Source organism: Pimephales promelas, chromosome 4 (assembly GCF_988280905.1).
Source record: "Pimephales promelas chromosome 4, fPimPro1.hap1.1, whole genome shotgun sequence".
In the NCBI taxonomy this organism is placed as follows: domain Eukaryota; kingdom Metazoa; phylum Chordata; class Actinopteri; order Cypriniformes; family Leuciscidae; genus Pimephales; species Pimephales promelas.
In genome coordinates, this window is record NC_142772.1 from 30881091 (window position 1) to 30906060 (window position 24970).

The window sequence follows — 24970 nt, forward strand, 5'->3', positions numbered from 1 at the left end:
TACTTTCTTACTTGGGCTGGCTTGCTTGTTTGTTTTTTAATAACAAAAAAAAATTCTATTTTTGGCACATGTAAAGGCCCTTTCACACCAACTGTTAAATGAATAAGCCTCAGGTTTAAGGAAATGCAAATTCACGCCACAGTAGGGTGCAGCTCAAACAAACCTTTCAGCTGAGCTGCCATTCTGGGTGCAAGGGAAGAAAGTTACTCTTACTTCAGTAACAAAACAAACAAACAAACTTATATTTAAGTCTATCCAAAGTTTATATAAAGTAATTTTTGCTTTTTTTTGTGCTCAACTTGAACCTCATGAGGCTCATGTCATGAGACAAGTTATTGTGCACAATTATGTCTGTTTTTAGTATAAATAATACAGATTTGGGGAGGACACAAGTAATAACACAGACTATTAAATTACCTCCACATAGTGTTCCCCTTCATAAGCTAAAGTGACTGAGCATATCAAAGATTTGCAGGTAATCGGGGCAGGTCAAGATGGACCCCAAGGATAAACATAAGACCGCTTTTATAACATGGCAAGGGCTATTTGAATTTAATGTTTTGAATTTTGGATTATGCAATGCAAGCACATTCCAGCGCCTTATGGATTTGGTTTTGGTGGATTTGCAGTGGACCACTTGCCTTGTTTATATTTAGATGATTAAGATTATTGTTTTTTTGGAGAACATTTGGGGAACATCTACAGCGAGTTTGCCGAAATTGCACGACCATTACACTGTTTCACAGAGATAGGTCGGAAGTTTAAGTGGGATGATAAGTGCCAGCGGCTGTTTGTATACAGCTCAAAACAGTTCTTGTGACAACTCCAGTCCTTGCATCCTGACCTGCAAAAGCCATTCATTCTAGAATGGCTAGAATGAATGGCAAAAGCCATTTTTTTTTTGCAATTTTTTTTAACGTTGCGGTTCAGGGCTTATGTAATTTTGCTCAGTACAAATAAAGAGATAAAAGAAGTGAGGTTAGGTTGTGCAGTTCCTTAACCGATTGAGGTGTGGCGAATTAGGTCCCATGATTAGAGTTAGTTGAGGTAAACACCGCCCCTACTACAGTACTACAACATCCACACAAACTCGTCAGCTGAGCTCAGAGCCTCAGACTGGAAGCAGAACAAGTCGCACATCGTTCAACAAACAGCCATGCACTTTCTGCTCAAATTTGCGTCGCTGGTTTTAGCGGTATCCGTCTGCCACGGGTGGCTCTTCGGCGACTTTGTTGGAAAACAGAAAGAGCTGGATGAAATCTCTCTCTGGCCGCTACCGCAGAAATTCCAGTCGTCCGCTGTCGCTTTTAAACTCAGCCCCGCCAGATTTCAGATCGTCCACGCGAAAGAGTCCTCCGCCGGACCGAGCTGCAGTCTACTGGAGAATGCGTTTCGCAGGTACTGTAAAATATCTCATTTATATTTATGCTGACCTTGTCCTATGAAAGACGCTAATGTTGAGTTTTAACAGGAAGTACACCACGTCAAACATACAGTAGCCTAAGCAATCGAATTGGGTTCATGAACTGACCATTTGCCTTGCAGATATTTTGACTACATGTTTGGCGAACTGAAGAAGCACGAGAAGAGCCGAAAGAAAGCGTTTGATTCCGATCTTATGGAGCTAAAGGTATGGATCACAGCAGCTGATCCGGAGTGCGACGGTTACCCGAGTCTGCAAACCGACGAGTCATGTGAGCTCTTCTCCCTTCCGCCTCTGTGATCCACAACATAACCTTAATGCTCTCTAATCCAGTAGAAGATAGGAAAATCCAATAATAGACACCTGTTTGTCGGAACTGTAATCTGGTTAATGTATTAACCCTGACGAGGTCATTTTAGATGTAGTAACATTTGATCAATGGAAAGTATTTTGTTACGTTTTTCTTTTTAATATGTTACCAAAAAGAAATACTTTTTTTGTGTGTTTTTATTGTTACATGTAGTTACTATAGTAATACCTGAAAGTATGCACAGTTACAAGTACATACTTAATAAGTAGTTACTTAATATTACTCAGTACTTAAATGTATAATTACAGTGTAACTTTAAAAGGCACTTTAAAATAAAGTGTTAAACTGCAATCACTCATTGTTACTTCAATCAGATGTGTTGTGATCAACCTGTGTAGGCTGGGTGTTAGCCAGTGAATGTTTTGGTTGTCTTTTTAACTGTAACAACATTTTGCTCTCTTTGTGTAGATGAACTGTCAGTCGACGAACCCTCTGCTGTACTGAAAGCTGCTAATGTATGGGGAGCTTTGCGAGGTAAGCAAAACTCCACAATGGTGTTCTTGTGAACCTGACAAAATATTCCACAAAAATATTGAGCAGCAAAACTGTTTTCAACATTGATAATAATAAGAAATGTTTATTGAGCACCAAATCAGCTTGTTCGAATGATTCCAGAATCAAGTAGTGTACATTTTACAAACTCCTCTAACAAGCACAAACAAACATTAAAGTATTTTCTCGGTGACATTTGTAGGTCAGGGGCAATTTAAAATAGGTCACATGCACTGGTTATCTCGTTTAACAACCCCATATACTTTAAGATATCAGGCCAATTCTATGCGATCCCAACATAATAAACTATGAGAAGAGAATACAGTCTTCATATTCTGTCAATATAGGATATTTTATCATCATATGTGATTTCCTCAATGTGTAACTTCCTTATGCTTATTGTTGTAAGGACTGGAGACATTCAGCCAGTTGGTCTATGAGGATGACTATGGAGTTGTAAGTTCAAACCAAACCCTTATTTGCTTCATTGTTGTACTTGGTTAAGGCTTTATATATGAATTAATGTCGACCATTGATCCGTCTAAGCTCTTCTCAAATCAAAGCATCTTTTTTTCTAATCAACAGAACATCATCAATAAGACAGTAATCTCAGATTTCCCACGGTTTGCCCATCGAGGGATCCTCCTGGACTCGTCTCGCCACTTCCTGCCACTCAAAGTCATTTTGGCCAATTTGGTGAGCTGAAATAATTTTCTTTATAATGACAGGCTTGACATAAACACATACATGGGTCTAGGGGGGCATTTTCTTTTTCTTTTTTTTTTTTTACCAGAAAAATTGTCTGAGTAAATGGTGACTTAGCATTTTTTCATTAATGTAGTTTCCTCATTAGAAGACATGTCGGCTAAGTAGCTCATGGATGTTATTTTATTTGCAAGAATGCAAATACAGGTTCTACACATTCACATGTGACAGTAATCACAAGATAAGATGACTCATTACAAGGTTTATCTAGAAAAAAATGTGGCCAGCGCACAGTGATGAGAATTTTTTTGTCCGTACCGTAGCTTTGTAATTTGATCTAGAATTACACCTTCCTATCAATGGGCATTGGTGCAATGACCTTCCCAGGTTTTGAAATGCTTCTTATTCCACATTGTTCAGTAAAGACACATCTAATTTTCACAGGAAGCTATGGCGATGAACAAGTTTAACGTATTCCACTGGCACATTGTGGACGATCAGTCATTTCCTTATATGAGCCGCACTTTCCCTGAGTTAAGTCAGAAGGTGAGTATGTGATGCACACACACATAACCTGTTTTGGATTCATGCTTGACTGCCTCAGGGCACAAAAAATATTGTAGACTTCATTTTGTTAGTGGATTACCACGCTAGAATCATAAAAGTGTGGCTCCATCTCCTATTATCACTTTTTTTTGGTGGTTAACATCATATAAATAGGTGAACACAAGTTAGTGTATCAAACTATAAGTACACTGAAACATTCCAGGTATATTTAAGGCATCTTTTAAAATACATTTTTTTAATAGTTTTTTAAATGTGTTGTTAAATGTGTATACTTTTTTTGTATTTTGCTGCATTGAAAGCGAAAGGTAAGGAATAAAAATGAACAAAAAATGATTATACTGCCGTAGGACGTGTCAGCTTCCTTTAGAGTAGAAATTACACCTTATATCAAAAGCATTAGCTTCAGTTCACATGCACTGTAAAATTGTCACTGACTGGGGGCGTGTTTATTTTTGTGTATTGATCACGTTTTCCCTACTTGTTTTGTGACAGGGAGCCTTTCACCCATTCACACATGTGTACACTCCATCTGACGTGAAGATGGTCATTGAATTTGCCCGTATGAGGGGGATCCGGGTCATCCCGGAGTTTGACACCCCAGGACACACAGAGTCATGGGGCAATGGTTAGTTGGTGGACAAGATAAATTAGGGCTTTATACTGTCATGTTTCAGTTACCGATTAATATAACAACTGTTTTCTCTCTGTCGCTCCTTCCCATAGGCATGAAGGATCTGCTAACACCCTGTTACAGTGGTTCTACTCCTTCTGGAACATTTGGGCCCGTGAACCCCATCTTAAACTCCTCTTATGAGTTCATGGCCCAGTTTTTCAAAGAGATCAGCACTGTCTTCCCTGATGCCTACATTCACCTGGGGGGAGACGAGGTTGACTTCAATTGTTGGTGCGACAAAGAGAGGAGCTTCTTACTCCAGAATATGAACACAATGCCAACAATCATATTGTATATCACACAATACTTATATTTTACTCATTGTTCCTGTAGGAAGTCCAATCCTGACGTTCAGAAGTTTATGGAGCAGCAGGGTTTTGGCACAGACTATAGCAAACTGGAGTCCTTTTACATTCAAAGGTCAGAGCTTCAGTAAAGTCAGATAGTCCATTTATTTTGGCTTATAATATAAATTACAAGATGGTTATGATAAAGTATAAATCAGAACAATCTGGCAAAGTTATTCTTATTACATTATTCATCAATGACAATCAGGTTACTTGATATTGTGGCTGCTACCAAGAAAGGTTACATGGTGTGGCAAGAAGTGTTCGATAATGGGGTGAAGGTAAGGCTCATCTCTTCTTATCTGTGTGGATGTGCTTGTGCTGTTAGAAAGTAATGTAGATAAATAAAATTCAAATTGAGACTTTACAGTCTTAATTGGGATCTTGTTTATTGGAAGCTTAGTTAGACTAAGCTGTTATTATTAAATGACAAATTCTAGTAGATCGACAATGCCTTGTAACTTCAAAGCCTAATCTACTTTAACCTTCTTAATCACAAATAGCTTGACTTGCGTGCTTGCTTTTTCACAAGCCACTGCTAGCATGCCACTAAATTGGCGTTTTTAACTGTGCTTGCAAGTAAATGTATTTGTTTGCTTGTAACAATTTAACAGCCAAAAAGAGAAAAAAAAATGTGTGCATAATGTTCCAGCTGAAGGATGACACTGTTGTGGAAGTGTGGATGGGGAACAAGATGGAGGAGGAGCTACAGAATGTGACTGGGGCAGGATTTACTACCATTCTTTCTGCTCCTTGGTACCTGGACTACATTAGCTATGGACAGGACTGGCAACACTACTACAAGGTTGAGCCACTCAGTTTCCATGGTCAGTTTCTTCAGCCAAAGTCTCATTTAGTTTGTTTTAGCACCATTAGTTTATTATTAATTATCGTCTTGTGATCTTTTGCCATTTAAAGTTAAAGATGGTCCAGATTAAGCTAGTGAAATAAGTAAGTTTTAAAAATAAGTTTTAATGAAATATATTTTAAAAAGATTTGTATAGATTTTCAAGCACTATACTTTTTTTTATATACAATTTTAACCTGGTTTTTGCATTGAAAATAGTAATGTAAGCTGGACTTGTGTTACATCACAAATAGGTTTGGGGGTTGAGGATGTTGCCTGGGTAGAGTTGGTCTATAGGTCTATAGGTCTATAGTGTGGTGCAGGTATGAGGTCATTTTGTTGGCAAAAACTCAATCGTTGTTCAATCGTCTCCAAGTCAGTGTTTTTTTTTTTTTTTTTTTTTAATGGGATTTTGGCTAAATGGCTAAAATAAGGTCTGTGGTGAATACAAGCTCAAGACGCTTTCACCTTTTATTCTAGGACACAAAATGCATCAATATTATCCCACTCTGGATTTTTTTTTAAAGCTGTTAAGCGTCTTGTAAAAAGGCGGTTGCTCACAAGTGACTATAGGACTACAGAGGCTGTTGAGGAGATTAAAACTCATCGTGCCTTGTTATGCTTATAATTATGCTTTTCTAAACTCTTCTAACTCAAGCTTTCTGGGAAAATGTTTTTAGACAAAAGCTAAAAAAAGTTGTCAGAATCTTAGTGATGGTGACGTTGAAATTGCGCAACCGTGGTGTAGTTAGTTTATAGTCTAGCCTTTAGCTTTTTACTTCTGACGACTGCATTTTGGCTTCAAAATTCATAAAAGTTGTGTTCATTTGTGAAAATGATCTTAAAAGGTTAGTTCACCCAAAAATGAACATTCTGATGGTATTTACTAGTGGTGCAACGGATCATCACTGATCCGTGATCCGTTCGGATCAATGTCTTCGGTTCGGCACACACGTGATCCGCGGATTGATTATGAAAAAAATTTTTTTTTTAAAACGTGCGCATGTTGTTCAGTCAACGCACAGCTTCGTCATAGCGAGCGGAGGGACGGAGAAGCTTGAACGCCCCGCGTCATTTCAGGGCTCCAGACCAGACTGCGACCAAAATTTGAGAGTGTGCGACTGAATTTTACATCCAGTCGCACATGTGCGACCAGTAAATTTGCCACACGTTAAACGCATGGTAAAGCGGTGCGTCAATGAATCCGTGACAAGAATAGCGCGCGTAAACATCTGTGGGAGGGAGACGGATACAAATATCACAACCTGATGTGCGTCTGAGCAATCAGCGATCTATCGACTCGTTAGTCGTTACCTAGCAGCGAATGCAAACAAAATGAAAGTGGAACGAAAATACGCTACTCATTTATGATTAGGACCGTGGTCGGAGCAGCAGCAGCGATCCATTGACAAAATAAAGCCCCGAACTTGACAGTCGCGGGCCGATCTCGCTCACGCAACACTGTTACTAGGAGATGAGCTCCAGTGAAGAAATCCATTGAATTCGCCTCAGAATTAATAACATCAACACCACGAGATCCAGTGAGAAACACTCCGATTCGGCGCAGGTTTCTGTTATAAACCATATCAGATCAAACAGAGCTGACGTGGAAACCAGGAGAAACACTTATAGAAGGCTTTCAGTCCACAAATCAGCCTATATATGATAATGTGTAAGAAATAGTCAAATGCTTACAAGTAGCCTACTACACATCTTTTCCTTCAATAATATCATAAATAAATGTTTTATTTTTTTGAATTTTTTTATGTGATTACCAACACATTTTTTGTTTATCCTTTAAAGATTGTCCTAAAATGAAAAAAGTATGATGATATTTTCACTACTTTTATTAATTGATATTAAGACATTATAAATGATAATAACTAAGTTAATTTCATCTACACCCTAAATTAAGCTTAGTGATTTATTGTCAGCCCCAGTGCTACCAGAATTTTTTTTTTTTTTTTTTTTGTAGAACTCGCTGTGAGTTCTCATTTGAGGTGATGCTGCCCTCAACTTTCAGTCTGGAACCCTGTAAAGTTAAAATAAAACAGAATATCATAATGTTAAGTCTATTTATTATTAAAGAATTTGTCAGTAGGCTATTACAGTTATTTTGGGGGAATTTTTTTTTTTTGCTGATCCGAAAAATGATCCGATCCGTGACCCTGATCCGAGAAACGATCCGATCCGTGAGTTTTTTGATCCGTTGCACCCCTAGTATTTACTCACCCTCATGTTGTTCCAAACCTCTATGTGTTTATTTGTTCTGCTGAACACAAATAAAGATATTTGGAAGAATGTTTCAATCAAACAGATCTCATTCCCCATTGACTACCATAGTATGTTTTTTTTTTTTCCTACTATGGTAGTCAATGGGGAATGAGATCTGTATATCTGTATATATATTTATTTGTATCTGAACAAATAAACACATAGAGGTTTGGAACAACATGTGGGTGAGTAAATAGTGACAGAATTTTCATTTTTGGGTGAACTAACCCTTTAATAGACAAAAAAAAAAGACAAGCAAGTATCATAAACTTTTGCTGATCACAGAGCTTGTTTTTTTTTTTTTTTGCAATAATCCAAATGGGAAAATCCTATTGGGTTTTTGTTGAGGCAACCAGTGTGATGATAATTACCCGTTGGCCTAAAAAGTGACATCATAGTTGCACCACTCTATTGAGAAACAGCAGCATTTTAATGGACCATGTACTGAATATATAGAACTTCCTGTAGTTTCTGCGCAGTTATTGTAGTGTTTAATTGTGATTCTGTCAGTCTCTCTATAGCTCGTTTTTGTTTGTCACTACTACGTTGTGGTGTTTAGTTTTAAGTATGTATATTAGTGTGTTTGAGCACCCCGATCAACACTTGACACATCTGGAGTTCAGTTGTTGAAGACATTGCAAACATTTCCTGTACGCTTTGGAAAGAATGCATGTCATCTAGTGTCACTAGCAATTATACACTACCATTAAAAAGTTTGGGGTGGGTTAGATTTTTTTCTAAATGTATTTGAAAGGAAGTTTATAATGCTCACAAAGGCCACCATGAAGGTCAAAATCAATTCTTTCTGAAAATAAAACCTCACCTTACTTTTGAATAGTTCCTCCTCCACCTTGCTCCAACCTTGTTAAAATCAATATGCCAATATCACTGGAAAAAATGCCTACATCTTATTAGATGTTACTGTATGAAACAGCAGTTTTAAAGGGATAGAAATAAACATTCTGTCATTATTTACTCACCCTCACGTTTTTCCAAACCTGTATGTGTTTCTCTCTTCTGCTGAGCACAAAAGAAGATATTTTGAAGAAAATGGTAACCAAACCGTTCATGGGCCCCATTGACTTCAATAGTATGGGGAAAAAAAAATCTATGTTAAGCAGAATAGAGGAACTTATACAGGTTTGGAACAACTTGAGGGTGAGTAAAAGTAAATGACAGGATTTTCATTTGGGTGAAATTAATATCCTTTACCTGTTGTCAGGCTCAAATGCCACTAATGATCTAATGAGAAAGCATGCATGTTGATTCAGTCAAAGATGAGCATCTGACAATATAAAACTCAATGGGCATATTTCTCTGGACTACATGTAGTGTCAATTTGGATAAACAGTAAATATTTTTTTTACAATTGGCTTTATGCACAGCTGCATTACTTACTGAACTTCAGCCAGCTCCTTGTTTCCTGCTGCCATTATTGAACAAATTGATTAATCCAGGTGTGCCTGACCTCAGTAGTCACGGCAACAATAATCAGATACACCTGAATTAATCAAATTTGTCCAATAATGGCAGACAGGAAGTAAGGAGCTGGCTGAAGTTAAGGAAGTAGTGCAGCTGTGCACAAAGCCAATTGATCTATGGCTAAGCCACGCCCCCTCCACCCACTCAAAGTCACCTAAAGGACCATTGAAGGGTTATTAATAATTTTATTGTTGAGAAAGTCGATGAAAAGCTTCAGCTCCAGGCAAAAATGTACAGGTCACAGTGCAAACGTGATAACCCGCATATCGTTGCCATCATCGTTTGGTGCTAAAGTATTTACATGAATCATCAGTAGCACCTCATTGCAGTGCACGAGATCGAGGGGGCGGAGTTGGATCCAGATCTAAGGGGTGGAGATGGGTGGGATTAGGGATCAGGGGGTGGAGATGGGTAGGGTTAGGTATATGTAAGGTGGGAGGAGTTGGGTCTGGATCCAACTCCTCCCCCTGGATTTCTAATGTTAGGCTAACTTACGTAAGAGATTTTAAAGATAACGTTCAAACACATTGTTTACTTAACTTAGAACAGATGTAGACATCCTTGTTTAATTTATCCACGTTTAGTTGGTGTTGTGGTCTACCGCATAACTTAATCCAGAGCAGACATTTATCTCAGTTGAGATGTGGCTTGGGAAAGCATAAAAAAAATACACACCGTCGCCCAGCCTCTCGGGAACCTAGTGTCGGAGTGGCATGTACCCCATGCACACCGTTTGACCATTTTAAACTTAAAATGACAAGAAAAAACTGACTAACTGCAATGCATTTCAATGGACGTGGAAGCAGAGAATGTCCGAGTGTATTGGGTTAGCTGCGCACTGTGATTGGCTCATCGTGTTTGAGGGCTTGGCTTAACCATAGGTCAATTGGTAATCGATTTAATGCTAAATATTGTATAACTATGTTTGTTCTTTATTACTGTGGTCTATCAGCTTGATAACTTTGGTATCTCTGTATCTTTGACAAAGTAAATCTGATATGAATCACGAAAAACCTTGTAAAGACCTTAAATGGAGTCCAGAAGAATTTGCCTACATTGATGTGTGTCCGTTTGTGTGTTGTACTGTACATGCGTGTGTATGTGTACACATGTAGCTGAAAGCCGACACACAGATCCATGTGTGGAAAGCACGCCCGCAGTACCAAGATGAGATGGCGCAGGTAACGGCAGCTGGTTTCAGTGTTCTTCTCTCCACACCCTGGTACCTCAACCGCATCAGCTACGGCCAGGACTGGGTGAACATTTACAAAGCCGACCCCCAAAATTTCACTGGTGTGTGTCATTCGCAGATTTATTTGGGCCTCTGTTTCTATTCGATCTGTTGTGTTTCTAATTTGTTAAATCAAACAACATTTCAAGGTTTGGGGTAAACAAAACATAAACAAACAAACCATGACTGTTCACACAATACATGATTATGCTAGCTATGTTGGAATTTACCTCTTAAAAAAAGAGTTGAGTCGGTTAATGGGTCAATCTGGTAAATATTCTTGTTTAAGGAAACTGAGGTTAGGTTTTAAAGGTCAGCCACACTGAATCAAAAGCAACAGTGAATATCAAAGGTGGCATTTGATTTTAGACGATAATTTACAGTATCCTTAAATCAGTGAGTTTCAGTTCTTTCAGTCCAAAGCTTTGTTATAGTAATGGCACTGTCAGTGACCCGTTTTCCTTTAGTGGATATGCATACAAACATGCTTGTCACGTGACTATGGCACTTTGTACAGACTGACAGTTTTATTGTCTATTTGGCCACAACCCAGTTAAAATGGTTTTCTTTGTCTCCAGGTATTCTGGTGTTTGTTTGGGGTGTTTGACATATGGATACAATAGACACATATAGAGTCTTACTGCTTAAGGATTCAGTCTCAAACAGGATCAACTCATTGCTGCTTAGTCTGACCATTTTTTTATCCTTTCATTGTTGTAAAATATTCAGTGAATTGAATATGTTGCCCACCCATGGAGGGAAGTCTTGCGACGGCTTCTATACGTTTGAATTGTCTTGCACTAATCACAGTCTTACAATTAAACTAAATCTATATACTCTGACAACAGGCACAGATGCACAGAAGAAGCTGGTGATTGGAGGAGAAGCTTGTCTCTGGGGAGAGTATGTAGATGCCACTAACCTCACTCCTCGACTCTGGTATGACTGCAACCTTAACTAAGAAAAAAAATATATAACTTAACTGTACCAACAAGTTACAACTCAAAGACTAACCATATACAAAAAAGCAATTCATTAATAGTGCAATACATTGCAGGCCAAGAGCCAGTGCTGTTGCTGAGAGGTTATGGAGTGATAAAAGCGTGACGGACGTCAGTAATGCCTATAATCGTCTGGCCCAGCATCGCTGCCGCATGGTCAAGTGAGTTAAACTATGACAAGTGGCAAATTCATTGATGCAATCCCTAATAATAATAATAATACAACGTATGGTTGCTTTTTATCTTTTTTATTCTTGAATTATTAATATGTTTAATAATCATGATGCTTAGTTTATTTTTGGATTTATTTGTTTTTATTTATTTTTTAGCTTCTTGATTGCTTTATTTATTTTTAATGAGGTTCGGTTAATTTCTTATTTACTAGCCATTTCCACCAACAACACAAAGTAAATTCTAAAGATTTGCACAGGCATATTTTTGTATATTTCACTGTTGAAAGGTGTTTTTTCCCCCCAATCAGGAGAGGCATTCCTGCAGAACCTCTATTTGTTGGCCACTGCCGTCATGAGTACAAGGGCCTGTGAACTTCAGGATTTAATTCACGGTAGACAATTAAAGGGAATCGCAGGACAACATTTTAAAGCGTCAAACCATGTTAGCCATTCCAATACCATGATTTGCTGTTTTATGCACTGAACCAGTTATCCAAAACTTGATTATACATTTTAAATGGACACTTCTGGTGCATCTGTAAATTTTCTTAAATGGTAATGAATATTCGTGTGAATAAATGTGATGGAAGTTGAAGTCTTTGAAATGAGGTCTTCTTTTTAATTACTTTCCAAAGCTAGGTATAAGTGTTTTTATAAATTAAATATTTAAATAAAACATGGCTGCATTGTTGTTGTAATATTGTTATATCACTCACTCACTCACATCTTCTGGACTATATGGAAGCAGCCAATCACAGAACAATCAAAATTTGTATCTGTATATATGGTCAGTTCAGCTGGTGACAGTTACTGGTTCAACTCAGTCCAGCCATCTTGTTGAGCAGTGTGTTCTGGTCCTGAGTGTTCATGGGCTCATAGCTGGACAGCTCCAGAGAAAAGGTGGCGTTCCCAGAGGTCAAAGTGCGCAGAGCGGTCGAGTAGCCCTTGTGGCAAAAAATAATATTTATATAAAATTTGTATTCCCAATGTAGTTATGAAGTACATGGTAATCATTCGGTGAGTTAAACTTGAATGGCCTTATTATACCTATTGATTGTATAATGTCAGTTAAATGTGCTTTAACTGACACATTATGTCATGGTAATATTTTTAGTGACAGAAAGCACTGCACACTTACCATTATTTCAGCCAAAGGAACTGTAGCCATCAAAACCTTGTTTTCCTGTCGAGTTTGGATGTCGCATACAGTACCACGTCGCTGGGCGAGATCTGCAAGCACAGAACTCAGATGTTCCTCACCTACTGTCACTTCCAGAGCCATCACAGGCTCCAAAACCTGCCCTCCAGCCAACTTCAGAGCCTGCAGCAAACAGAGAAGGACATAAAGTCAGATGTGACGTTATTTGAAAATGCTTGAGACAGGATAGTGTTTGAGTACCTTTAGCATGCAGCGGGACACACAGGCTGACACCATGGCTGCAGAAGTGCCTGGTTCCAAACCTACATGCTGGATAACTGTCTTTACTCCCTGTAGAGGAAATGCCAGCACAGGACCTGCACAGAGGAAGAAAGGGGAGATGGGTAACCAATAAAGTATATGGCAGACAGGGACATTAGACCAATAGACAGGCCCAAGTGTACAGCAAAACTATAGCAGAACAGCCGAAGTATCAGTTACACACCACTGTTTATGTAAACAATGATAACTTAAGATGTAATGATAATTAGAAAGTCTAGAAGAACATAATTTATCTGAAATTAAAATCTTTTGTAACATTGTAAATGTCTTTCCTGTCTTTGTTCAAAAAACAATATATACAATAATATATGAATCTGAACCTAAACTTTTGAATGTTAGTGTATATGAACGTAATGAATGACCCTGTTACAAAAGTTTTAAGGTAACTATTTCGATTACCTTGGAGGTAGGCGCTCGCGACTCCATTTTCAACAGCCTCTCTGACATCAGCAGGGAGATGAGCTTTTACTTCCTCCTCAAAAGTCACGTCACAAGAAGTTCTAGACTCCTGCATCAGAGCATGGACAGCAAGCTCCACAGTAACAACATGCCTCTTGTCTCCCAGAGTACGATCTAACGAGTCTGAAATGATCATACAAATCATGCTGGAATTTAGTTGTACTTTAATATTTGTAAGACTGTTAGGTTAGCGTTAGTAGAATAAGTCATCATGTACTTGCAAAGGTACTTATAGCCGAGGGCTACTCAACTCTCTCTGGTCCTCGAGGTCCGCTTCCCTGCAGAGTTTGGCTCCACCTTCACCTTCCTATAACTTTCTAGCAATCCTGAAGACATAAGTAGCAGCTTCAGGTGTGTTTGATTAGTGTTGGAGCTAAACTCTGCAGGACAGTGGAGTTTAGAAGCCTTTTATAGTCAGTAGAATGTCTGTTGGGGGATATAAAGCAGACAGTCTACTAATACTCTAAGATAAGTTGACATGTAGTTGCAAAGCTATTACTAGTTAATAGAATGTGTTTCCCCAAAAAGAAATGATTAATACGCACTGCTGATATACATTTTTTGGTGTCAGTAAGATTTTTTTTGTTTAGAATAATCAGTTTCCACACAAACATTAAAATCAGCACATTAGAATGATCACATGAATAAATTACATTTTAAAATGTTACTTTAAATTGAAATAATGTTTCACAATACTACTGTTTTTACTGTATTTTTGATTAAATAAATGCAGCATTGGTGAACATTACTGACCCCAAACTTTTGAACAGTGTACAATGTAACAGGGCATGTGACTGGTCATATATGCTGTTTTGTTTTTCCTTTTATTGTTTTATGCTAGTCTTTGCCATGGACAAAGTCTATTGTAACCAACATTTTTACTGAATCACAAAAGAGTGAAGCAGACAAACAAAACAGATGAACGGTCACTGGGAAATAGTTTTAATGATTCATCACAAGCAAAGTGATGATAACAGAGGTAGACTTTGGTGACAGTTTGCATGGCCTTACCTGTGGCAGTTGCTGACTGGACGATGGTTTCTCTGTAGGCCACCTGCAAGGGTCCTAGATGTGTTTCGATGTTGTACTCTCTCTTTATACGGTCATGGATGATCTCAATGTGCAGTTCTCCCATGCCACACAGTACCGTCTGTGTGTATGTGATTAAATAAGTGAATTAATAAGTTGTAGAGCAGGAGAAGAATTTAAGAAATATTCTTAGTTTAAGAAATGAACAAGAAGAATTTATACAGGTTTGGAACAACTTGATTTTTATATTTGGGTAAAATATCCCTTTGAGGTCCATAGCACAAATGATGCAGGATGAGTTATTTGTCAAAATGTTTTTTGTAATGCAAATCACTAGACTTAAGATGGAACAACAGTAAATGTAAAGTGTCCCTGTTATGCCTTTTCAGATATTACCTTTCACGTCGGGTGTAAAATAGCATTTTTTTGATAGTAAAAGGTCTGAAAAGTGTCAAAGATCAAAGTGCACAATAAACGGGAAAAAAAATCTGAACTGCCTGAAACAAGCTGTCAATAATTACTTCTAATTACTCACTCCCTACACAAACCTACGTAGGTTTTTGAAAAATAAACATAATGCTAGCCTATGGTCTTCACTGCCCACGAATAGAGTCTACTTTTCCAGAGCTCAGGTACAACTAGTGTTTGAGGGCAAAAACAAATACACTTTGCATGCACTTTGGACAAGGACAGTAAAACCAACACCATCATCACTGTCCATATTACTGTGTATAAAAGTGCTGAAGTAGCCTCAGAACCTGAAATACAGATATAGTAATAAGTGTTTCATTTCCAGCAGGTTCTGTTGGCACGGTTCATTTGATTAAGTGTGAAAGCTACTAAATGAACTCTATAAATGCAACACGGACCAAAGACGTCTAAATGAACCAAAAACAGGGCGTGATGTCACAAGATGCGACCAGTTTTATCTCGTCATAGGAGCAACGTTGCCCTTTACAGTTCAGTACAGTTGTTAGAACACGGTCTCCTTCGTTTGTGTGCAACGGAGGAATTGCTGCAGCTGTTTTGACCCCTTTATACATTTTATAAACTTTTCATGAGTTATCAGCTGGCCAAAATACCATCATATACATGTGCACATACAACAAGCGCCCAGTACACGGCATTGTTTTATATGTCCGTTAAGTTCTCTCACAAATTATTATTTTTTGCATCTTTGGGTTTGGTCTTAAAAATGAGATCCTAATGCATGATGGGATACGCTTAGCCTCGAATACCGTTCCGATGCGGTATGCAAGAGCTTTGGCAGCTTTGTGGCCAAAACCGCAAGTGTGGATAATTGGAAATGCCCATTGTTTGTTACGAACGTTCAACATTTATGTTTTATGTGGCAAGAGAAAGTTACATAACCCATGCAAAATCCGATCAGGGCCGTCAGACTGAAGTATATTTCGAGAAATGCTATTTGAATAGGATTTCAAACCACATATGAATGTAGGTCGATAAGGATTTTTAAAAATCAAATTATGTGATTTTTAGCCGTTCACACAAGCTAAATCTGATCAGATTTCAATCCGATATGCACAAAAATCAAATTTGGATCGACAGTCTGAATGTAACCTAAATGTATTATGAACCAAGAGGACCGAACTACAAGTGTAAACAAATGACTTTACCTGTCCAGAATCAGGGTCTGTTCTGACTTTCAGGCTTGGGTCTTCCCTCTGTAGGCATTTGAGTGCATGCTCCAGATCTGTTTCACAAATCACACTGAGATCTCAAACTCACTGCAGCCCTATAAGAAAATTAATTTCTGAAGACCTATTCACAATGTTTTACCTGCTTGTTTGGCCATAGTAGGAGGTTCAATGGAGCAGAAGAACACGGGCTCAGGGACCTCCACCCCTGCAAGTACCAGACTGCTGCTCTCCCTGTGCAGGCTCCCCTTGCTCTCTGCTTCCTTCTGAGCCCGTCGAACCGCAGCTGCCGCAGAGGCTTTGGAGGAGACGATGGTGTCGCCTGTCACGGTCTGACTCAAAACACAAAAAGATTAAAAAAATACTATTTTCTTAAGGTTTATAATGCATGAGATGAAGACTCCATTCCTATAAACTGGCATGAAAAAATTATTTATTCCATGCAAGTGTTGTCCACCTAATGGTGGCTGCTATTTTCTTTTAATCACACGACCACACTTTCACCTTATTTCAAGGGTGTTATAGTATTCTTGTCCTCTTAAAGCAGTATTTTAGTAAACATGTAAGTGTTCTTTGTCCCATGAAAGTTGAGTTTACCTGTTTGAGTCCTACTGTGAGTGCAATGTTTCCTGCAGACAAAGAAGGGATTTCTATGTGCTGATCAGCAAACGGCACGAGAAGACGACTCATTCTCTCCCTGGAGCGACAAACACGCAAAAGAGTGTTCTTGAGAGTAGAGCTTAAATAAACTATATCTGGAACATGTTGTGAAATAATCATAATGGTCAAGAAGTGAAGAAATCCAGGAATCTGTTGTTAAAAATTCTGTTTAACACCACAGTAATTGTCTTTTTATCTTTTTTTGTTGTGAAAGTGTATTTTTCAACCAGAAAACACAATAACAAACGTGAATTGCTAATTGCTAATTTTTTTTTTTTTCAGAGAATGATAGTAATTTGGCATTGTACTCAGTGGGTCTCATTTATTGACATCTGACATCAAAAATCATGGTCATGATCAAAATGTTAACTGAACCTACGTCCCATTCCTATTGATGTTGAACACCGCTGATTGAGCCTTCATGCTTCCTGAATAGATTCTAACAAACACAAGTGGACCTCTCTGTTTGTCATGGACCACTTTGAATGCCAACGCACACAGTTCATCCTTATACCAGCGCCTGGAAAGACAGGAACACATATACATAATTATAATTATAACAGGATTTCTTGTCCTTGAGCAGAATGAGTTGATGAGGGGGCTGAAGAATGGTGTACTCACACCAGCTCATGGTTCCTCTCGTTGGGGGCAGGGAGGTAAGCAGTGATGGCATCCAGCAGAGGTTGAACCCCTTTATTTTTCAATGAGCTTCCACACAATACTGGCACCCCCTTACGAGCTAATGTCACTCTCCTCACTGCCTCCTGAAACTAGATATTCAATTTCAATGGTGAATATCTAGGACACTCCACAATAACATTCCACAGCCCAATGATTATGAACCAATAAAAAGAGAAAAACATGTAGCATTTACAGACAAACTGTATATTCTTACCTTCCCTGCAGGCACCGCATCAAAATTTTCACTATAGTCTCCCAGCAGCAGCTCAGCAAACTCATCGTCTAGATCCGCTACCTGTCCACACGGTTCGAACAGAACACCTGGCTATATCAATCTATTTACTTACAGCAATGTGGAAACTTTGAAATTCTGAAAATTTCATTGCACAGATAACAAAATATCAAAATTTTGAAATTTTGATTCATTCAGACTTTTTTATATTTTTGACACCAAAAAATATAAATTTTTCAGAAAAAAAAAATGTAAATTCTTCTTTTGAATTAATTGAAAACCGGTTTAATACTTTGACGAATGTCTTAGTGTTGTTTTCCATACAATGAATGTCAGTGGGGCCCACTGTTGTTTGCACACAATCAGTATTCAGAATATCTTTCGTGTTCTGCAGCAGAAAGTCGTACATAAAATGATGACAGAACTGTACTTTCTAGTGTACTCAGAATAACACTACATGTAAACATTTTTTTGTGTGTTTCACCTGTTCTATTAAAGTTTCCCTGGCCTCACTGACAGCCTGGAGCACATCTGGGTCATCTGAGGGCTGGAGGGCGCTGATCTCAAAAGCACGACCATCATCTGTCAATGAGCTCCCCTGCCAAGTTATTTTCTGCCTAGTGATCAAATCCACCAATCCGGTAAAGCTCTTTCCTGAGCCAATGGGAATCTGGAAATGATACCAAATATCAGGACTGAATCTTTACATTTGTGAATGTAGTTGATTACCATGCTTAAAAAAGGTTACCTGAAGGAGAACAGGGTTGGCCTTTAGTTTAGTCTTTATGCTGTCTATTGAGTACCTCAGGCTAGGAGAAATGAGAATGAGATTAAACCTTAGTGAACTGCAGTCAATCATTCAGATTAATAACAAATGTTATTGTTTAGCCCACGTGGTAATAGATGCTTTAAATTTAAGTTTGTTTATAACCTAGCTGCAGGCTTGTCCATCTTGTTCAGGAAGCACACACAAGGAATCTTATGTTTTTCTGCCTGCCGCCACACAGTCATGGTTTGAGCCTGAAATTCATGTCAAAACCACAAAGAAAACCGCCTTCTAAATAAATAAATTATGTCTTTCAACAGAAAACATATTACCCCAATTGTTTTAATTAATTCAGTACATAATCAATTTATACAATATAATTCATAATTTATTAATTTAATGATTAATTATATTAATACATAATTTCAGCCAAACCTCCACTCCGGCAGAAGCATCAAACACAGCGACCGCTCCATCTAACACTCGTAAAGCTCTCTCAACCTCCAGAGTAAAATCAACATGACCTGAGAAAAGAAAGATAATCCATCATGATTGTGTATAACCAACATTAATTTGATAGTAAAGATGTTTACATTGTTACAAAAATATATATTTTAAAGAAGACTGGAGTAATGTCTGCTGAAAATTCAGCTTTGCCATCACAGGAATACAATACATTTAAAATATAATAAAAAAACAAAAACAAATATTTTAAATTGGGATAATATTTTGCATTACTACTTCTGTACTGTATTTATGATGAAATAAATGCAGCTTTGGTGAACATATGAGGCTTAAAAAATGAAATATGGTATCAACCCCAAAATTTGGAATATTGATTAATGAGTATCAAATGAGTGTGAAAATCTATTAGTTAGTCTGTGTTACTATGCATCCATAAAACAATGCCAACAGATCTTATTTCAATTTGGAGGGTTGTGTGTGTCTGTCACTTGCCCTGTTTAGAATACCATTCTGTATGTGTGAATGGGTGTGTGGACACATGTGATGGCCCAAGTGTACCTGGCGTGTCTATAAGGTTAATCCGATGATCTTTCCAGTCAAAGGTCACAGCAGCTGACTGGATGGTGATTCCTCTCTCTCTCTCCTGGGCCATGTAATCAGTTACAGTGTCTCCATCATCAACATCTAAACACAACATATGACCTTTTACAAAAACACTTGCATCACAGAAAATAAAAACATTTATTTAAGGATTGTGATACTATCATATCAATACAGACAGCAGTTTTCATTTCAGTGTCTTTTTTTATTAGGTTTATTTTTTATTTTTTTATATTTTTATTTAGTTTTGACCTCAGGACTAGATTATTGAAATGCTATTATGGGTGGTTACCCTGTTTTTATTATTTTTATAATAATAAAAACAACAGTTGGTCCAAAACGCAGCAGCTCGAGTTCTAAGAACCAGGAAGTATGACCATATAAGCCTGGTTCTGTCAACACTGCATTGGCTGCCTGTTAAACATGCTATAATACATTTTAAAATATTGCTGATTACTTACAAAGCACTAAATAGTTTAGCTCTCCAGTACTTGAGCGAGCTCTGAATGCATTATAGTCCTTCACGTCTATATTGCGATCTCAAAACTCTGGCCAGTTGATAATACCTAAAATATCAAAATTGACTGCTGGCGCCACGGTAGATCCTTGTCCTATTTAGCATCTAAACTCTAAATTGACATAAACATTGTCTATTTAGACTCTAAACTAATTAAGCATTATTTACATTAATGATAACAACATTGAACATATTCTTCAGCTTTTTTCTTTCTAAATGTCACCTTACCTCCGAGAGCCCGTGTGTAGCCAGAGTAGTACAGCATTCTCTCTGTCGTGGTGGTCTTGCCTGCATCTATATGTGCCATGATGCCTATGTTACGAATTCTGATCAGCAACATAATATAACCATTTGGTGTGAATAGACCATTATGCTCAAGAGGAAATTGTAAAAACATGCTCATGCTTAAAGAAAGCTACCATAGCTTTACTACATTAAAAAAATAATTGTAGTATTTATGGTATTTTAGCAAAAATGTAGATTTACACCATATAAGCTATTATTAGCGAGTCAGACAGTCTACAATGTGTTAAGACTGTTTTAACCATGGTAATAAGTCATCATGCATGTTTTGTGTTTGTTTGATATTGCATGTGTCCTACTACAAATACCACTAAAGAACAATTAAACAGCACTTTGTTCATTATATCTTACTTTGATATGTCAGGGATGAGCATTGCTCTAAGTGATTTCACCTCATCTGCAGAAAAACAAAAGTTGGCACATACACACTAGTTTAAAATTTGCTTAAAAATTACTTAAATTACAAAATTTTCAGAACTCTAAATACCCATTTTTATGTCCTTTACCTTGAAAAAAGCTATAGTTTCTATTCATTGCCACTCTCCATCTGCATGTCTGTGAGGATCTGTTCATCAGGTGTCTGGTGCTCTGAAATGAATGAATGAGTTTTGTTCGGTCATGTTAGGTCAAATCCTTATAAAATGTACCATGGTAATCACAGTTACAGTACACTATGTAAAACACTGATACAAATATGTGAGATGTCTTTAAAGCCATTTATTTTTAATTAGAGGTGGCTAATACCAAATTACCAAGCTTGTTTTACTGTGCTGTGGTGGTATTTTAGAGGAAAACTTTGTTATCAGGGTCAATTTCTGTCAATGACAATTAATATTTAACGTTAATGCATTCAAGACAGACAATCAACAGCACAAACTTACCCCTCGGAGGATGGGTAACGTTACACTTAAATGCATTTTGAGGAGGAATGTTTGATTGAAGAGTTAAAGCTTCGGTTGTACAGTATGATAGATGACTGCTGTGCTTTATCGAAGTCACGTTGAGATCGGATTTGATATTTAATTAATCGTAGCCCTTGGACGGATGGGTCGGGCATCACTGAGGACACGAAAAAAAAAAATCATATATTTTCTGTTTCCAACTGACAGCACGTAGCTAACGCTGTTAACTGGTAGTTTTCAAATTCTTTATTTAGATTCATTCCAGTCGGTGACAGTTATTGGACGCACATGTGTTGTTGCATCTGTAAATACGTCCGTTAGAAACATGAATGAAGGGAAAGATGTTCCGAGGTTACGGAAGTGGTAATATCCTTATGCCCCACTCCCTTCACTGTCTAGGGCAGAGCTTTTTAATGGGGACTGTCGAGGGCACTTTCTAGCCACATATATGTAGCCGTTTGTGACGCAGTTGGTGAAAGATGTTCCCATGACAACGCAGCACGGTGTCCATCAGCTGAATATTCGGCAGAAATGTAATGGGCTCTATGCACGGCGTTATTTCCGGTGAAGGATTAAGGATGCTCGATAACTTCCGCCGATCATAGAGTCCAATGCAATACCGAGAATTTATATTGAATTTTATACTCCATGGTTATACTAATGAAACGTTAGTCACAAAAACAGATAAAACAGACACCCCTCGTTGTGTTTATGCTTCTTTTTAAAATTATATTAAATAAACATAACTAAATTACATCTAAACGTATGTATGTTTCGTTTCAAAGACGGGAGGACAGTAAATATTGAAGACTCTGCCATAATCCCGTTTTCTCCGGTTTTCCTCTGCTTTAATCTACACAACCGGAACGAGCATCAAATAAAAAAAAATAAAAGGATTAAAACATTTGCTAAACTTTTATTTGATTACCACTGTTTTGGATAATATATTTCTATTAAATCATTGAAAAAATTGTAATCAAATTTAATAAGTTATTAATGATAAAAAATAAGATGTCAATCATAATCAATTATTAAAGTTAGTTGATATTATGTTTTATTGAACAAATGTTTCTTTTATTTAACCATCATCTGATAAAAATAATAACCGTAATTTAATAATGCAGTTTATATATTTAACAATTGTTTAATACCATAAACCGTGATATTTTCTGAGACGGTTCTCATACTGTGAAACTCTCATACGTTACAACCCCACATGGGGGAGTCCCCCACCCCACCCCCGCTGTTAAACAAGTTACTCAGCAACTTTTACTCATGTTTTAAATGAACTACTTTTTACTTGAGTAGATTTTTTCTGGAATTTTTACTTTTACTTAAGTAAAAATGTATCAAAGTAATAGTAGACTACTTTAGGTTGAATAACATTCTTCCAGTTTCACCTCTGATATTATAACAGTTACTCTAAAATAGTTATGAATTATTAACAACAAATGACATCTTCAACGGTGTAGTTAGATTAATGTAATAATTACTATCTCTAGAAAGTATTGGTCTACATATTACTAAATCCTATATCAACCTCAACCACTTGATTAATACAAGGAGGAGAGACAAGAAACTGCACTTTTAATGCTTTCAAATTAACAATACAATTGCATGAATTATTCTTGAATTGATCAAAGTGTGTAGAGGGAGAAGGTTATATAAAAATATACCTTTTAAAAATGTATGCTAAATCCACTATTGTTTTATACTGAATTGGTCTATAGTTTATGCAGTAGCCTATTTAATGTAATTGCATCATATTTTATTTTAAATTAAAGAAGAATTAAGAGTAATTCCTTTAATTAAATTACAATATTTAGATTACTTGGTAATTAATTATACCCAACACCTCTTTTTGTCTGGCGCTGTTGCCATGGTGACTCATAATATCTGCGCTCCATTGGCTTTTTATAGCTGTGGTGCACGTGCTTAACTCAGAGTCAGTCAACTCAAGAGTTGATTGAACTAACTCATTTCAGCTGTTCTGTAACCGAAAACTCAGAGTTTCCCATCTCAGGGTAAGTCAACTCAGAGTTCAAGATTTAACTCAGAGTTGGTTGAACCTCCTTATTGAAACGGGCCCCTAATCTATAGGCTACAAGAGTAATAATAACAAGCAAATCATTTTGTATTGCAGTCACAATAAAAATTTAAATACATTAAAACCTGAAACCAACCATTAAACAAATGTAATCTCTCGTGCCCCACCGAATGCTGTGCTTTACCATTTCATCCCAGTAGGGAGCAACACAGTTCATTATGACACTCGTTTAAAGGGTTAGTTCACCCAAAAATGAAAATTCTGTCAGTATTTACTCACCCTCATGTTGTTCCAAACCTCTATGTGTTTATTTGTTCTGCTGAACACAAAGGAAGATATTTGGAAGAATGTTTTAATCAAACAGACCTCATTCCCCATTGACTATACCATAGTAGGAAAAAATACATACTGTCAATGGGGAATGAGGTCTGTTTGATTAAAACATTCTTTCAAATATCTTCCTTTGTGTAAATACTGACAGAATTTGGGTGAACTAACCCTTTAAGCCTGTTCAACTGACTACCAGTAGGACAGTACGAGTACAGCCACTCAATACTAATAATTTCATATGCGGTAATGTGGAACTTCAGTCTGTGCTTGCTTTTGTTATTTCTGCCAGATTACAAGAAATAAGATGATTTTTTTTAATTCATGTTGTCTCAGGCAGAATGTGGAACAGAAAGAGAAGGATATGGACCTTCTCTCTTTAGAAATTTTTAGAAACGGATACGATAAGCTGTATAAAGAACTGTATTGTGGGTATGAACAAGGCCACTTCTGCCTAGAATCTACAAAACAGAAGTCTATGAGGAAGTGAGCTGGACTGGGTTTACTCTAATGAAAAGGTCATTATCACTATTCTGGAAAATCCCCAAAATTAACTTCTGTTTTTCAAAATGTTTACAAAAACATAAGTGAAGTAATTTAGTTTGTTTTAATTCAAAGCAAAATGAGGAATATGTGTTTAAATTCCTTTCTTGTAGTTCCAATTTTTTTTATCGCCATGCTTGCATTTTGGTGTGTGTGTATGTGTGTGGACATTGTTTATTTTAAACAAAGTATGGTGGAACAAACAAACTCTATAACTAATATCATCCTGTGACCATTACCATACCCACAAGTACAGCATCTTTTTGAACATGGTTGAGATCATACATGCAAGTTTCACAGGCTACAGCTGAAGTACACAAGTTATTTATGAGCATGACGTGTAAACCTATGTGGTTTATTATGGCTTCTGTCTGTTCATACATCTAAGTCAGGGGTGAGTCAAACTCTGCAGGACTCAAACAGTGGCCCTTCAGGGGCAGGTTTAAAACCCTTTGCAACAAAATGCTGTACAAAAGCTCTGTACATTAAAAAACAAAAAAACATTTTGTGTTATGACCACTGATATGACTACTGTAACATTTGTTCTAGCCACATCGGTTTGATATTGCAGTCTTTGTTTGAAGTTGCATGATCAACAAACAGTAAAGCCTGATTGAAATGATTGTTTGCTCCTTCACCTGTTGCTGGTTTGAGTGGTGCACACACGCACACATCTTTGTGGGGACTCTCCATAGGCTTAATGGTTTTTATACTCT

At 37.3% G+C, this 24970-nt stretch overlaps 2 protein-coding genes across 4 annotated transcripts; one reads left to right on the plus strand and one right to left on the minus strand.

Annotated features, from left to right (window-relative positions):
- The first annotated feature begins 1068 nt into the window (after positions 1-1068).
- Positions 1069-12180, plus strand: hexb (hexosaminidase B (beta polypeptide)). 2 transcript variants are annotated; one of them, XM_039649980.2, is made up of 14 exons: positions 1069-1398; positions 1546-1694; positions 2202-2267; positions 2695-2741; positions 2871-2981; positions 3435-3536; positions 4050-4182; positions 4281-4461; positions 4564-4650; positions 4786-4858; positions 10296-10473; positions 11260-11350; positions 11469-11573; positions 11894-12180. In XM_039649980.2, exons 1-14 carry the CDS (start codon positions 1157-1159, stop codon positions 11955-11957), a joined length of 1629 nt encoding a protein of 542 aa, XP_039505914.2. In that variant the 5' UTR covers positions 1069-1156; the 3' UTR covers positions 11958-12180. The 2 variants fall into 2 exon arrangements, with proteins under 2 accessions (XP_039505914.2, XP_039505915.2); XM_039649981.2 differs by lacking the exon at positions 10296-10473 and adding an exon at positions 5230-5404 and having other exon boundaries at positions 1070-1398.
- gfm2 (GTP dependent ribosome recycling factor mitochondrial 2) lies at positions 12176-21634 on the minus strand. Of its 2 annotated transcripts, XM_039649976.2 has the most exons (20): positions 21317-21634; positions 20942-21023; positions 20787-20832; positions 20361-20458; positions 19574-19699; positions 18986-19074; positions 18716-18804; positions 18533-18593; positions 18269-18454; positions 17767-17847; positions 17493-17641; positions 17251-17391; positions 16809-16908; positions 16354-16543; positions 16191-16267; positions 14536-14674; positions 13465-13647; positions 12985-13100; positions 12724-12906; positions 12176-12529 (listed from the first exon to the last, which is right to left on the minus strand). In XM_039649976.2, the coding sequence occupies exons 1-20, from the start codon at positions 21350-21352 to the stop codon at positions 12401-12403; spliced, it is 2301 nt and encodes a 766-aa protein (XP_039505910.2). In that variant the 5' UTR covers positions 21353-21634; the 3' UTR covers positions 12176-12400. The 2 variants fall into 2 exon arrangements, with proteins under 2 accessions (XP_039505910.2, XP_039505911.2); XM_039649977.2 differs by lacking the exon at positions 21317-21634 and having other exon boundaries at positions 20361-20444.
- Between the last annotated feature and the right edge of the window lie 3336 nt (positions 21635-24970).

Bases quoted from the DNA above. Each gene is read 5' to 3' on its own strand.
- gfm2 (XM_039649976.2), bottom strand. From the start codon at position 21,352: ATGCATTTAAGTGTAACGTTACCCATCCTCCGAGGG. The intron at 19,700-20,360 runs GTAAGGTGACAT...TGTTGTGTTTAG, and splicing joins CTACACACGGGCTCTCGGAG to ATGTTGATGATGGAGACACT. The intron at 16,909-17,250 runs GTAGGTTCAGTT...TTGTCGCTCCAG, and splicing joins AACATCAATAGGAATGGGAC to GGAGAGAATGAGTCGTCTTC.
- hexb (XM_039649980.2), top strand. From the start codon at position 1,157: ATGCACTTTCTGCTCAAATTTGCGTCGCTGGTTTTAGCGGTATCCGTC. The intron at 2,268-2,694 runs GTAAGCAAAACT...TATTGTTGTAAG, and splicing joins TGTATGGGGAGCTTTGCGAG to GACTGGAGACATTCAGCCAG. The intron at 11,351-11,468 runs GTATGACTGCAA...AATACATTGCAG, and splicing joins AACCTCACTCCTCGACTCTG to GCCAAGAGCCAGTGCTGTTG.